At 36.0% G+C, this 17222-nt stretch overlaps 1 protein-coding gene across 2 annotated transcripts in view; it reads left to right on the top strand.

Moving 5' to 3' along the window:
- The first annotated feature begins 642 nt into the window (after positions 1–642).
- Positions 643–17222, top strand: part of LOC150097361 (potassium channel subfamily K member 1-like) — a 35901-nt gene continuing 19321 nt past the window's right edge. For both annotated transcript variants that reach the window (XM_090407145.1, XM_090407147.1), the window contains exon 1: positions 643–1056. In XM_090407145.1, the coding sequence (XP_090263271.1) occupies positions 843–1056 (214 nt within the window). In that variant the 5' untranslated portion in view covers positions 643–842. The remainder of the gene's footprint in view (positions 1057–17222) is intronic.

Genomic DNA, 17222 nt, shown 5'->3' on the forward strand with positions numbered 1-17222 from the left:
ACTATTTACAATATATATACACATGTACATAGAATGCTTATTCTATTGGGCATTTTGATTTACATTTTTTCATATCTTAGCAATATGTATATTTTTACAATTTATTCTTCCGTAATTTTTAACATCTTAATCTGCTCAGTGTCTGCTTCTTCCTAAAGTCCTTTTAATGAGCTGAGCAGTATTTTTTTTTCTTTTAATATAACATATCTTTTGTATCCATTCAATTCTATATTATGAATTTAAGTTAACAGTCACATATCTATTTTCATAAATCATATTTCCTTCTATTATATGATATTCATATATTTTTGTTGTATATTTCCACTTACATATGGGATTCGATCTACGTTAGTATCTCTTGTTAGGAGACACTTAAAAAACAAGCCTATGTAAGGTTTGTTTTAACATAATCCTAAGTGCCGTTTCTGCTAGTGATTATACCAAACGAAAATTGCTTAAGTCATCACACATTGGTTTGAGATTTTGTTACAGAGGGCGCTATATTGAATAACAAGAACGGTAGTGAATTAACAGACTTTGCTCAACTTATTTGTTATCTCAAAGCCTTTCAATTGGTTTACATGAACACACAATGACTTTCCACTGTAAATAAATAGTAGCACTCGACTGCTCAAGTTTTTAAGTTTGCCGATAGCACGATCGAGTCTGCTAGAATTATTTTAGCGTAAATTATTTTTGTATATACTTTTATATACTACTAGTACTATGACGGGAATAATAATTTCGATATGCTTTTTATTGTTATTAGCCACTAGGTAACCCTAGCTCTACATCAGTGTACAGTAAGACTTTAATTATCAATCAGAGGAACTTCAAGAATCATGGTACCTTTACAAGAACGGGCTGACTTGAAGAGAGTGTGCTGGGTGCGAAGAAGTAATGCATTATTGTTGCTTCTTACTTTGGGGTATGTTCTCTATCTAGCCGTTGGAGGCGTCTTCTTCATGGCAGTTGAGGCGCCTGTCGAGGAGGCCACCAGAGCGACTTTAAGAACCATAAGATCTGACCTACTCCGAAATTACCCTTGCTTGACAGGTATGAAATCTTGTGTGCAGTTATTTCATAAGTCACAATTTTTAAAGAAAAATGTTTGTTATTATTATATTTTCAATTATTGTACATAAATTTCAGCCCCGTTAATGTGCTGAGATGATTCACCCCATCTATTTTTTACGGCATTCTTACCCACGAAAGGTTGAAATCGATGATGTATAAAGATAATTCGAAACCTTTCTCTAAAGACCAAACATGGTTGATTTTAAAGGATTCCATGTCTCCAGTAAGCAGAATGGTGATCTGACATTGGACAAAACCATCTTCTACCTAAAACGCAAATCTCTCATCTCATCCTCTCCATTATGTTTAATGAGTATCTCAGGTACTTACAGATATTTTGTCCATCGCTAAACATCATATTTATAAATTTTAAATAAATAAATCTACACTCAATCAATTTCTATTCTTCTTCCACATTTCTCTTCAAAATTACTAACTTTGAACTTCTCCTACAATTTCATAATTTCTTTTTGCTACTATGTAACTCTCCTTTCAAGACTTCCATTTTATATATTCCTTTGTATTTATAATTCATTGCCTCCGTTATGGAACATATTAATCAGATGCTACCAAATATCTGTTAGAGTAGGAATATTAGCATTTTACTTGATTAAGAAACTAAAGATGTGTACACGTTGATATAAGAATATATTAATTGAAACAAATAAATATTTTATTTGGACTCCTTGAAGGTGTCACGAAATAATAGTAATAGTAATAAATATTTCGATCCGAGACTAACAGATTATCTTCAGTGGCAAGCTAGCGTGAACACGGTAGAACTTACCATTTAAAAAAAAAAAAAAGTATGAGCCACTCGATGGTATAATGAACAACGAGATGAAGTAAATTTATATATAGATGGGGAAAGAAAGTATTGGTGGCTGATGAGAGAGAGACACTTTTCCAGATTTTTGACAAGGAGAGGCAGTCATTCCGATTTATATTAGGGCAATGTACTTGGGCTTAGGAAAACCTTCGAATTTGAAGCGACATCGGTGGAGTAGGGGGTTTATCCAGACGATTCTGTGGTGGTGGTGCCAATCCTATGCTGTGCTAGATCAAACTTCTTAGATGAGTGGTGTTCTTGGTGATTTTTTTCTCTCCACAGAGCGTTCAGTTTATCCGAAGTAGAAAAGGTGGTAGTTATAGGGAACTAATATGCGCCTGGAAGGGAACTTAGATGAAGGCGGTTAGGAGAAGAGTTTATTGACAGGAAGAATGACAATGCTAGGTTATATTTCTTGAGTATTTTTGAAATCGTGTTCGGAGATACTTGAAATATACGGAATTGGAATTCTCTGTAGTTCCAGGTTGCAGAAAGCAGGCTTATATGAGTCAAACATATGCTGCTTTTTTTTTTTTTTTTGGGAAAAGCTATTTTGTTGAATGCTCCGTTGGATGTTGGAAAGATGTAGCTTGAGAATCTGTGGGTTAGAGCATATAGCACGAGTTCGATGTAGTAAAGTTTTTATAATTTTTTATAATTATTTGCTGCTTAATTTGTACATAAATGATATAGGAATAACCTGAAAGGAAATATGCGGTTGTTTGCTGATGATGCAAAGTTGGGTAGGGTAATAGGTAATCGAAGCGATGTGGAGAGTTTGTAGGAAATGTAAAGTTATGCATTTTGGGATAAATAGATTACAAGCTGTGTATCATATTGATGGCACTGTACTCCAGGAGATAGATGAAGCTAGAGATTTAAGTGTTGTAGACAGACAGTTAAAGTTCAGAAGACGTATTGCTAAGTTAGCCCATAAGATTACTTAGCTAGTGAAGAACACATTAACAAGTAGAAATAAAGAGATTGCAATTCCTCTTTATAAGGCCTTGATACACCAACATGTTGATTATTGTGCTCAAGTCTGGTCCTCTGGGTTTCTTGGGGATGAGGAAGTGGTGGAGAGGATTCAGAGGCGCGTGACCAAGTTGGTGAGTGGTCTGGAATGATCCCTATGAGGATAGCTCGAAGGTGTGTAGACAGAATTTTGTTGATAGGAGAAAAAGAGGGGATATGATAGAAACATTTAAGTTGCTTAAAGGGTTTTATAGAATAGATTCAGGGGAAATGTTTCAGTACTTGGTTAGAGGGACCAGAACAAGGGGTCATCCCCTGGAGGTTGAATAAAGGTGTGGTCAGTAGGGGTGTGAGGACTAGATGTTTTGTTTCGAGAGTGGTGAATGAGTGGAATGGATTTCAGTTGTGAGTACTTTTTCTGTTAATGGGTTCAAGGAGAGGTATGATAGAGTGTATGGATAATTTGGGTCTCCAGCGATGAGTCTTTGTACTCCATGGAGGTGCCCGTATAATAATAATAATAATAATAATAATAATAATAATAATAATAACAATGCCAATTTTTTGAGATGGATGATGCGCAGACTGCTGATTATGTAGTAGACAGGAAGGTAGGTTTTCGATAGAGAGGTAGTTCACGAGGAGGAGGACGGGAGACTAAGATATCTGTTAGCTTTTCTAATCGAATGAATAAAATTTAAACGTTCCCCATTAGATGACAGAATGAAGTTACTCTGACCTACTAGGTATATTGCATTACACTACCAATGATCTCTGCTAATAATTATGTCAGTTGATATGGAGAAAATTAAACTCGATTTGGAGATAAACAAAAAAGAAAAAGAACTGAGTTGTTTTCCAGGAAAAGATATCTTAACAGAACTATTCATATAAGTAATAAATGGTTTTCATAGAGAAAAGCATCGTACAATGGCAAAAGTTCGTTCTGTTTAGTAAAGGAAAGTAAACGCATTCGATCATTAAACTTATGTTTTGGCCCTGAGCTAATTATTCCAGCCTTAAGTTTAAACTAAGAGAATGCGTACGTGTATTCCATCCTGATTACTTTGAGACTTTAACCTGCGAAGGGTTAAGGAGTAGTTAAACTAGACTGATTGTGACGATGATCGGTTAGTGAGAAGGAAGATAAATGGCTGCATGCAAGTGATTAAGAGTCGATCATAGTGATTGTTCCCTTTGCTGGGTCTGTGTCTGCAAAAGAAGTCTATGTCTTATCTACACGGGGGTAGACAATAATAAAAAAAAATACTTATCGGCTGTCGATCAGAAGCATACAAGTGTGTTTGAAATATTTCAGAACTAAACGAATAAAAAATCATTTGGCAACTTTAAAATTCTCGGGAAATCTAGTTTATTACAATATTGGTACAATTTTTGAAAACATTTCAAAATCATTTTTGGTATGGGGTGGAGAATTTTCTTTGTTTCTTTCTTTCTTTGCCATCAAGTTCTTTCTTTCTTTTTCACAAGAAATTATTTGATGTTTTGGGCTGTTTATGGAGGTCCATTGTTTCTGAAAAGCCATTCCCATAAAAAAACCATGGTCTCTTTGGACCCTTTCCAGTGTCCCTTGGTTTCTTAATCGTGTTCAAAACACCAAAATTCATCATAACAATTCGTATAAAAAAATGAAATGAAAGAGAAGCAGATTTGAAGAGATCCAGGCAATTCAAGCAAATAAGACGGATGGATTCAAACTATGCTAAAAATAAAACAAGATAAAAATTGTTTCCGAAAATTCCAAATTCTGACTTTTTATTTTGCAAATGAGTAAAATCGAGTATACAGTACCACCACATATAACATCTCTTATCTGGCATACTGTGCAATTGCATTGATAACGATGGTAAACGATTTTTGTCATAGTTATCCCTTAAAACATGACAATCTTTTTGCCGAAGTGGAAAAACTTTTAATGGCGTAGATCGGTGACCAAACTGATGGGCGTGTTTCCTGAAGCCAAGCTGTTTATAATGGCTTTTTCCTTTGCGATAATTATTGTAAATTTTTCATTTGTGTATCTCACGTAAATAAAGCATTTATTTACTCATTTTATGCATATATGACTGCTTAAAATTGTTATTAAACCATTACATGAATCTACAAAAGGAGGAAGGCAATGATTCTCCACTGCCATGCAGGGATGTCCACGCACGTCTAGAGTCTACCGAGAACGGTCCAGTAACCAAAGAACATCTGATGGCTTGTTGATGTGAGAGACTTACAAAAGGTTTACAAGAACTGCACCGTTCCACCACAATTCATAAGATTATATAGGCAATAAAACTGATTTGTAAAAACATATATCGGAATGCACAATGCATTGGGCCCTGTCAGAGATTATATATAATCAGAGGGGGCAGACGATCTCAGAGGGTTCCATTCTGTTAAGTAAAAGCAAGCAGCTACCGTGAGTGCAAGAAAATAGACCTTGCGTGTTTGTGGAGCAGCGTAAAGGTCATTGGGTCCGATAAAACTTGGTTCCAGTTGTTCCACGCTGATAACAGAGTGTGATATGAACACAAGAGCACCACAGATCAATGGATCTCTTATCCTAGATAACAAAAAACCCCAAGCTGGTGATGGTGTGAAAGAATTTTCTTAATACCGTTAGGGTCTCATGATAATTGAATTAGGGCACAGAACGCCTGAATGCCACAGTCTGCTTCGACATTGTTACCAACCAGGCGTCCTTCATAATCACAGCTGTTTCATATGAAAACGTTACTTGCAGTAGGATAATGTACTGTGTCACAAAGCACAGCTTGCTCCAGTAACGTGAGAATGACTTTTACCATACTTCATTGGTCTGCTCGAGCACTGCATTTATCGAATTGTACGTTTCTGGAATGAAACGAAGCAAACGAAATAAAACTGAAATTGAAGAATAATAAGCCTATTGATTTCGTATTTTCAATTCAAAACATTTAAAGGAAAATAAAGATTCCCGTTTCAAATTTACCAGTAAAAAAATATAAATGAAAACATGGAATTGCTTGTTTTTTTGGGATCCTTATTTAACGTTCTTTCAATTTCTCTTTCCTTTTTTTTTATTTTTTAAATATGTTTTCCAAGGGCGTTTCTGATGAAACCTTGAAAGATTTTCTTTCGGCCTTGAGGGTACTCAAAACTGATAACCTTTTCTAGTAAGTGGGAGACAGTGGATTTTCATTCATGATAAAGCAACTACCGAGGAAAGTATAAACTTCTGTTGCTACCAGCTCTTTTGACAAGGCTAAGTAGTCAGACAGCGCTGAATATTTTGCAGTTAAGTGTACTAAAAAAAAACCACAATGAATTGCTCTTCTTGTAATTAAAACTAGAAAGTTGTGAAAAAAAAGTTGTCCATAACCATGAAATGAAATTAGAAAATACAGAGATGACGTTTCGATAATGTTTCCGTGAGAAGACTCTCTTCTTCTGCAACTTTTCCCACTTAAGTAGGGTCGTTGTTTGTAGTGAATCTCCTCCACAACTTCCTGTCTTGGGCAGTAGCCACATCCAAGTTCTTCATCCTCAAGTCCTCCTCCACCATCTCTTCTTTGGCCTCCCGCGCTTCCTCCTCCCCTGCACGTCCATCTACATAATCTTTCTTCCCACATACTCTTCCTCCCTCCTCATCACATGATCTAACCATCTCAACCTTGTCTCCTGTATCTTTGCTCCTAAGTTCGTAACTTTGTTATCTCTTATCCTAGATAACAAAACCCCCCAAGCTGGTGATGGTGTGAAAACATTTTCTTAATACACGTTAGGTCTCATGAGAATTGTGTTAGGGCACAGAACGCATGAATGCCCAATCTGCTTCGATTGTTGCCACCAGGCGCCCTTTATAATCACAGGTGATTCATATGAAAATAGTTACTTCCCCTTACATAGTCATTTCTTTGACGATCCTTTCTGGTCACACCGCACATCCACCTAAGCTTTCTCATCCCCGCTACCTCCATCCTGCTGATGTTATTTTTCCTCAGGGCCACAGTTTCCATAGCATACGTCATAGCTGGTCTCACTACTGTCCTGTAGATTTTGCCTTTTATATTGATCGGCACCCTCTTATCGCATAGCACTCCAGCTATCTCTCTCCAGTTCCTCCATCCTGCATCACACTTCCTTCTCAGCCTCACCATCCTCTTTCATTGTTGAACTTAAGTATCTAAAGTCACTGACCTTCCTGATGACATTTCCTTCTAGCTCCAGATCTGTCTCCTGGCTGCCATCCACTTTGCAACACATATACTCGGTCTTACTTCTGCTCAGTCTCACCTATCTCTTCCAGTACTTTCCTCCAACTTTCCAGTTTGGCTGCCACTTCTTCTCTTGATTCTGCACACAGCACGATGTCATCTGCATACAACATAGTCCAAGGCGCTTCTTCTCTCACCATCACAATATTAAACAGGAACGGACTTAATGCTGACCCTTGATGCAAGCTAACTGTCACTGGAAAACTTTCTGTCTCTCCCAGGCAGATCCGAACTCTTGTCTTCACATTTCTGTACATCTCCTGCACCAGCCTGATATATTTCTCCGGTAACTTCTTCTAACTCAGACAACTCCAGGTTTCTTGCCTTGGCACTCTATCATACGCTTTTTCCAGATCAATAAATACCAGATGTAGCTCCCGTTGCTTCTCTCGAAACTTTTCCATCATCTGTCGTAACCCAAAGATAGCATCTGTCTTCGGTCGACCAGGCATGAAGCCAAATTGCTCCTTTGCAATCTCCACCTCCTTCTTCAGCCTTCCATCAAGAACCCCCTCTAGGATTTTCATTGTGTGGGATATCAACTTTATTCCTCTGTAGTTTTTAATAAAAAAAAATAATAATAATAATAAAATTAAAAAAAAAACTTGTCATTCTTGTTAGTACTGTTGCAAGGTTCAATAATAATAATAATAATAATAATAATAATAATAATAATAATAATAATAATAATAATAATAATAATAATAATAATAATAATACGTGACACTTCCAAGGAGTTCAAGGACTCATCGAGAGAGGACACTCTATAACTCTCCGACTACACCGAACAGCCACTACCATTATCATCTACATACCACGCTATCTAATGACATCACTACCACTAGTATTTTTGTCTGTAAATTGCGTGTATTCTCAAGGCTGATTTGTCTGTATGAGGAATGAAAAATCCGAGTTTTAATGAGAAAAAATCCCGCTACTTTGTATAAGCACCTTTAGTTACTGACTAATACTAACTTATTAAATGACATAATGTTTTAACATATCATGTGAACCAGAGCTATCGAAAATGATAAATAATGTCGTATATATAAAACGTGAATTTTATTCTTAAACCCATGGCGATAAGCTTAGTATTTCGAAGGATTTCCGTAGGAGATTCTATACCGGTTTTCATCCATATATACACCACAGATATTATTATTATTATTATTATTATTATTATTATTATTATTATTATTATTATTATTATTATTATTCGTGACACCTCCAAGGAGTCCGAAGACTCATCTCAGGAGGACACCTACTGTACAAATCTCCTTCTCCACTACATAGAACCTCTACTACCAATCACCTACATCAACTGTCCACAACCATCACCGCCACAGCTAGTATTTTTTGTCTGTAAATTGCGTGTGTTCTGAAGGGCGGCCGATTTGACTGTATGCGGGATGAAAAACCCGAGTTTCCTGGAGAAAAAACCCTGCTACCTCCGTATGAGATCGGCTAACTTACCTTCAATTGAAAAAGTCCATATAAAGTCCATACGATTTGCTATTTATAAAAACATGGAATATAACAAGTTCATTTAATTCAGATTAACGAAATACGTCAGACACATTTTCGTAAACATTTAATAACAATAACACAACCTGATTATTTCTTGATTCTCATTTCCAGACTATTATACATCATTTGACCTTCTTGATTTTGTAAGATAAAGTGGCGATATTTTGATAACATCGCGATTCTTTGCGTCAGCAGTTGTACTAGAATAGGCTATCAGAGATAGACCACTCTTATCTCCTATCTTCATCATTCTCTTCGTTGCACAACAACCTCCAATACCAAGCAAAAACATTCATTTTTCGATTTTTTTAGCTTAATTTCCTGATCTTCCTTAACCATTGTCATTAATAATAATTTACAAATGGATCATCGAATATTTTTCTCCTAACGTCATTGGGGGGATTTTCTTCTTCAAGCCTGAAAACCTCCCCACAGAAATATACAAGCTTTTAAAAATAAATAAACCAATAAATAAATAAGTGATAATTGAGAATCGTAAAAGTGAGTTTCGTAATAACATTATTGTGACACCATTCCTTATCGTAGCAATTGAACTTAGAGCCAAATTTAGACGTAAAATGCGGATGCATCTAATAAATTCGTTTGTCCCCTCGTCCTTAAATGGTCATGCTATTTTCTTGTTCTTCTTCTTCTGGTTGAACAGATTTTTTTGAAACTGGCTACTTGGAATTCTTACAAAATTGCGTTCCATCCTCGCTTACTATTTGCAGGAGAAAGAATTTGACAAAACGCTTCAAAATGATGCAGTAACGATAATTCCTGTCTTGCTGGATGAAATTTCTTTCCGTTTAGGATTTAGAATGTTCATTCAGTTCAGCTGTACTTACAAGTGGACCATTTTTATTGGAAAAACAATACCAAATGATAATAATTTTGCACTGGTTGGATTTAAAATTTGAATCAAAATGTCGAATACTTCCAATTTAATTTTAGGAAAATTTAAGTAAAAGATAGACGGGAAAAAATGTGTTACGCCTATTTTGCGATTCAGTCAATACGTAAGCTAACAAATAAAGAAATTATTATAAACAATTGTCAAAAGTTGTGTTTCGTAGCATTCTTGTATAGTAGCACACCATCACTATCGCAGCAAATGAACCTAGAGCCGTTTTATATATATATATATATATATATGTAGGAAGTTTTTTTACCTTGGGTATAATATATGTTAAAGATGCCAAGCTATTTTAAACCTGGTTTTACTTCATTTCCCAAGTAAGCAAACAGACAAATAAGTCAAGTTTGCGCCTGCACTTAGTGCAAGCCTAAGTGACCCGTACAAGTCTAGGCAACTCGTGGTAAAGGTGGAATAAGTTCTGATCACTATTCTTAATATTTATCCTTAATGCAAAGCCCATCTCCTATAGGAGATGTATGATGCTATGCATTAAAGGCAAGGAGCCACTACCCAGACCGGTTTCGACCTTTATTAAGGTGTCATCAGTGGGAGCCAAGCTTAGAACTACGGTTAAGTAATACAGAGCTTATAAGTATTTTACCAAAACAAGTTACCATAAGGTGCTTTGACCTTATTAAATAAAAATCTCAGGAATATGCATTAAAGGCAAGGGGGCCACTACATCTATCTCTCATCGTGAGATTTTTATTTAATGAGGTCAAAGCACCTTATGGTAACTTGTTTTGGTAAAATACTTATAAGCTCTGTATTACTTAACTTTGGTATTTCTAAGCTTGGCTCCCACTGATGAGACCTCAATAAAGGTCGAAACCGGTCTGGGTAGTGACCCCCTTGCCTTTAATGCATAGCATCATACATCTCCTAAAGGAGATGGGCTTTGCATTAAGGGTAAATATTAAGAATAGTGATCAGAGCTTATTCCACCTTTACCACGAGTTGCCTAGACTTGTACGGGTCACTTAGGCTTGTACTAAGTGCAGGCGCAAACTTGAGTTATTTGTCTGTTTGCTTACTTGGGAAAAGGAGTAAAACCAGGTTTAAAATAGCTTGGCATCTTTAACACACACACACACACACACATATATAATTTTGTCGTTTTTGAGTGGACTATTAAAATGATCCAGATGAAACGACTCGACAAATTTTAATAGTATTGCAAATAGCTAATTTATTTAATTTAATTATTAAATTAAATTAAATTAATTAATAATTTAATTAATTAAATTATTTTTATCAAATAATTTCATAAATTTCGGAATTGTTTTTAATGAAAAAATCAACAAAAAGAGGAAATATTTTGTTTGCTTCATTTCTTTTTGTCAATAATAATAATAATAATAATAATAAAGAATGAATGCAAACAATCTTTCATCAATCTGTCTTAAGATTGTCTGCTGTAATCTCTTCCTCGGATGCTTTTGAAAATCATTGATAGCCTTTGGCCAGCTGTCGGTGACGGTAAGAAAAAAAAAGAAAAGAAAAAAAAATTGGGGTTAAACTGCCTCGCCTACTCCCTTTCAGAAATAAAAGGCTTTATCAACTTATTATTAATAATTATAATTAGATTCGACGAACTTTTTCTAAGTCTTTTTTTAAGTTGATTCTATAGTTAATCAATCTATTCAGGTAGCTTTGTTTACTCATTATTTTATTATTATTATTATTCTACAGCTCTCAGATGTGAGCTGTAGACTAAAATACACAAAGATTATTGAAGGAAAAATGAAAGAGTTTGGGAACAGGAATCAAACTTTGGAGATTCAGTGGCAAACTCTGAAGAAAACATTGATTGATTCTGCCAGAGAGGCATGTGGTGAGGTTGTTTGTAAGGATAAAAAAATCAGAACTCCATGGTGGACACAGGAAGTTAAAGAGGCAGTGAAGGAAAAGAAGAAAGCATACCAAAAGTTCCTGTCAAAAAAGTCAGCTTGTGCTCTTAGAGAATATAGAGACAAATGCAAGAATGCTAAACACTCTGTAAAACTAGCTAAACAAAAGTCATGGGAGGACTTTGGCAAGAATATAGAAAATAAATATCAAGAAGGTGGCAAAATATTCTGGAGGTTGTTGAAGAAGCTTAAGAATGGAGGAAAGAGTGCTGTAAAAGGAATTAGAGATGATAAAGGTGACATGAAAACGGGAGAAAAAGATATCCTTGAAGTATGGAGTAATTACTTTGAAAAACTGCTAAATGAAACAAGCAGTGATAACAGCACAGTGGTAAAAAACACTGACCAGGCATGCAGTCAGGAATACATATCCATACTTGAAGTAGAAAAAGCCATCAAAGGCTTGAAATGTGGAAAGGCAGCAGGAGTAGATGATATTCGACCAGAAATGCTGAAGTATGGTGGTATAAGAGTCTTACAGTGGCTGCACTGCATAGTTCAGAAAGCCTGGACAGAGGGACGAATTCCCGATGATTGGAGTAGAGCTCTCATAGTACCCATATATAAAAAGGGAAATAAAACTGCATGTGAGAATTACAGAGGTATTTCCCTACTTAGTGTTCCTGGCAAGATCTATGCAAGTATACTTGAGAAACGGTTGAGAAGAATTGTGGAAGAAAAGCTTGGTGAAGAACAAGCTGGATTCAGGCCAAATAGAGGCTGTCAGGATCAGATCTTCACTTTACGACAAATAGTCGAGAAAGCATGGGAATATAACAAAGATCTGTATTTAAGTTTTGTCGATCTGGAAAAGGCATATGACAAGGTGCCAAGAGAGAAGCTATTCAATACGCTGCAGTTATATGGTGTCAATGGAACATTATATCAAGCAATACTTAGTCTTTATTTGAGTTGCAAGTCAGCAGTTAGAATTGAAGGAAGTACAGGAAGATGGTTTAATGTTAAATCTGGTGTGAGACAAGGATGTACATTATCCCCTCTGTTATTCATTATCTATATGGATCACATTATGAAGGAAAGTGGTATTAAACATGATATCAAAATTGGAGATGTTAATGTCAGCTCTTTGCTTTATGCGGATGATGTTATACTTCTAAATAAATCCGCTACAAGTCTGCAAGATTCTCTGACTAAATTGAATAGCTCTTGTAATAGATATGGTATGAAGGTCAGCAATAAAAAGACAAAGACAATGAAAATAGGCAGAATCATTGAAAATGTCAACTGTGTTGTGAATGGAGAACCTGTGGAACAAGTAAAACATTTCAGCTATTTAGGCACGATTTTTAGTGAAGATGGTAAATTAAATATAGAAATAGACAGCAGAATCAGCAAAGCTGGTATGGTGGGAAGTCAATTGAATAAATTCATATGGAATAAGAGAGAAATTAGTCGGAACACTAAATTAGCTGTATACAAGACAGTGTTCAAACCAGTTTTAACTTATGGATCTGAGAGCTGGGTCAGAAGTAAAACACTTGACCAAAGACTAGAGACTGCAGATATGAGAGTCCTGAGAAAGATTATAGGCGTGAACAGATGGCATCAATGGCAGTATCATATTAAAAACGAGGATATTATAAAAGAACTTGACATTGTCAGCATCCAGGAATGCGTTAGCAGAGCTAATCTCAGGTGGTATGGTCACTTAAACAGAATGGGCGAGGAAAGATTAGCAAAACAAGTGTTCTCTGCCAGGTTGGCAGGAAAACGACCGAGAGGAAGACCAAGATATAGGTGGATTGATACGGTACAAAGTGCTTTAGACGATAGAAATATAAGATCTGATAATATTGGAGTGTTGACAAGTAACAGACTGATTTGGAGGAAAATTGTAGATAGGAAATTAATAATGATGTAATTTTTTTCATGCAGTACTATCATATCCTGTACACCCCTTGAGGGTACATGGCAGGAATTTGATGATGATGATGATGATGATGATGATTATTCCTGATACCTCCAAGGAGTCCGAAGACTCATCGCCGGAGGACACCTACAACTGTCTCAACCTACTACACCGAACCTCTACTACGAATCATCTCCATCAACGCCATCTACCGCCCACCTCCACCTAATATTTTTTTGTCTGCAAATTGCGTGTGTTCTGAAGGGCCGATTTGTCTGTATGTGGGATGAAAATCCCGAGTTTCCGGGAGAAAAAACCCTGCTACCTCCGTATGAGATCGGCTAACTCACCTTCGATTGAAATCGTCCAGATAAAGATACCTCCCGTCGCGACGAGAATCGAACTTAGGCCTATTCCAATCGAAGGGCGCAATGTACCCTTTTTTTTACCCTCTGGAAGAAACTCGGGTATATAACACTGCAAACTCAGCTAAACTGACTCTAGAACACACACACACACACACACACACACACACACACACACACACACACACACACACACACACACACACACACACACACACACACACTAGTCCATACAAACAAAGACTAGTTATGATGATTAGGTATATCGTTTGATATCTAACATGCTATAGGAATGCACTTAACTTCAGTGATAGTGAGAGGTAGATATTGGCTACCTGCCAGTTCCCTTCTTCCAGAAAAAGTGACATTTCTCTCTCTCTCTCTCTCCCAATTTTAACTATATCGAAACACCCTAGAACTAAATATGCGTCAGCAAAGGCACTTTATGGCAAATAACTTTTCTACAGTCAGTTTCTAAACTGTTCATTTCTTAGGTACGTAGAAATAAAACTGCGATTGCTACTGATGTGGTAATCTTATTTCTGTGTTACTCAGAAGTTTAAGTTTTCTTATCTTAATGCTTCCTTAAGGTTCTTAGGATTTCTTGCAGTTTCTTAATCATTCAAATTCACTCTTTTTTGGTGTCTTTACATTAACTAATTAATTTTATAAAAATTTAACTTGAAATCGTACTTTTTTTTTTTTTTCAAATATTTAACTTCACTGCTGTCCTTGCTCTGTCACCAGTCATTTCTAATCGCGTATTTCGGTAACACGTCATGGATACGTTAATTTGAAGAGCTTTACACAGCCGATAATAGTAGAACCATGAACTGGTCACATGTAGTCTCAATCGCTATCTGTTTTATTATCACGACGGGAAAAGGGCGGCACTTACTAGTATGTGTGTGTCCTTAGAATCAAAAATAAATATTAAGATAGATGCTTTTTTTTTTATTTTAAAATATTTTATCCAACACTTTAACTACAAAAGCAGAAGCTGAATTTGACATAGTAATTCAATGATAATACGCAAAGAAAAACAAAAAAAAAAAAAAACAGGAAAGATAAACAAAAAGAGCCTTTCTCTTTTCTTCCTTCATAGCCACTACATATAAGATATGAAAATGCGAATAGACTTGAATGTGATGGAAGTTGATCATGCGCAGTTAGCATGATCAACGTCAAGGTGACAGAAAGTAGGGTTATCGTCCCAGTTCGATTCTTATTTTCCAATGATATACCTCTTTCTCCGTTGGGAACACAATTTCTTTCAAATGACTCCAATTCCCCACCCCCTACACACACACACACACCTGTGACATCCCCCCCCCCATAAGTATGCATGTTCAGAATACAGTTGAACTAGATATGACAAAAATTATCAAACTCTCATTTTTATATTCTGGTTAAATACCGAATTATTCGTAGCTAAGTTCGAAACTTGGGGGGGGGGGACATGTCCGGACCCGAAGCTTATAATCTGAGATGAACAGACTTACAAGTAATAATTTCTTTAATAAGGATACGATCAATATGCCATGATTCAGTTTAGGTATCATTGTACGTAGCAAAGTATTTTTTTTTGTTTGTTTTTTAATCTCACTCAATATTTCTTCACAATATTTTTCAGTAAGAAGGTAAAGAATACAGAAAATACATATTAGAACTTTAAAAGTTTTTATTTTATTTTGTATTACATAGGAAAAGTGGATATTAAAGATCCAACATTATTATTTATTATTAGCAATTATTTTCTTTATTTATTTTTACACAAAGTAATCGATTTAATGGCCAACAGCTATGTTATTATTTCCTTTCAATGCTGAACGATATAACACTAAACTTCACGAAATGTACAATATGCAATTAAATTAGGAATCGAAGTGGCCATTCAGAGACGCTGTAGGAGATTACGTACCGAACTTTGGTACTTTGGAAAAGCTTGCACATCTGTTGTGCACATGAAGCATGTGACGTCACAGACGGATGCATATACTCGTGACTTTCATTACTAATTTTAATCTAATTTAATTGCATTTAAACTTGAAAATGAAACTAAATTAAATTTATCTTTAAATAAATTAACTTCGTTGAACATTAGAAATTAGATAGGAGTTTAAAATAAATAAATTAAATGTGACAGGCGTTGTTGGACTATTGCTCATGCTTAGATTGACCCTGTGATATTTATTTTTATTTTTTAAAGAGACTGGGTTTTGCATGTTGTATTATCCGCCGTTAGTTAGGAGTTTAGCAAATAACATCTAAATAAATAAGTAAAAATCAGTGACATTTTTGGAATTTTCCAAGACTGCATGCACAAACAAACATCTACTGAAACAGTACAGTGCAAATGGATACAGAATGAAGAAAGTAACTTGTGCGTTATCAGGCAAGTCCAGGAGTAATGACTTCGTATGTGACTCATATTGGCGCCAAGTGTGTTTGCTGTTACCCCATAGAAAGGTCAATACCTTCATCAAAAGTCAGTAAATATATTTGTATGAGGGGGGGGGAAATTGTTTTTATTTCTTCCTGGTCACACGCGGCTTTCGAAATAGAGAAAGCATGCCCAAAGATAAGAAATGCCGCTCATCTATTCGGATACCTATGTGTGTGCGTGTGTGGAAAGTCCAACGGTCGTTGTAACTTAGGACGGAGTCAACCAATATACTGACGAAGGGATTTAGGATATTTTTCGCTATCGAAGAGGTCGAAACAAAAAGTGATATGTTGTTGTTGTTGTTTAAAGTTGTTGGCAAAAATAAATTATTTTTATGTTAATAAAACATGCCAGACTGGATGAGCCAAGTAAACAGCGTCTCTGCTTTTCAACCCGTTGGTTTGTGAGTTCCATCTGGAGGTGTCTGTGAATGTCTTCAGGTGGTAGATGATTTTATCTGCTAGTATGAGACCACCGCCCTGTTTATTAGAAACCTAAAGTATGGACTGATAATCATATGGATTATTAGCCCACAGCCAACTAACGGTACTTGAAGCAGTACCGTGACATAAAGATATGCAAGCACAGAATGTTCATAGTGCATGGGGAGAGTCGAGAGATATCTGGAGGAAGCAATATCACACTGTATACCCAAAGTCAGGAGTAGTAGGAGTTAGATAGATGAATAGTATCCTAATCATGAGCTACAAACAAAGAAAATGTAAGGAGAAAGGCGACGCATGGGAAAGAAGGCAAAATTCAGATTATGAGAAGAAATTAGCTGAACAGGCGAAAGGAAATCCCAAAGAGTTTTTTCGTTATGTGGCAAGTAGAAGAAAGAATGACCTATGGAAGGATAACTTAAATGAGTGCAGATGGCAGAGAAGTAACGGAGGCAGACGAAATTGTTGAGCTACTGAGTAATCATTTTGCAAGGGTATATCATCCATGTAAGAACAGAGGTTGATGAATTGGAGGTACTTAGCATATTGCAGAATCCGAATGCAAATACAGCTGTGGGATTGGATGGGATATC

Source organism: Typopeltis vanoorti, chromosome 17, assembly GCF_054136105.1.
Source record: "Typopeltis vanoorti isolate ZY-2024b chromosome 17, IOZ_Tvanoo_1.0, whole genome shotgun sequence".
Taxonomy (NCBI): Eukaryota; Metazoa; Arthropoda; class Arachnida; order Uropygi; family Thelyphonidae; genus Typopeltis; species Typopeltis vanoorti.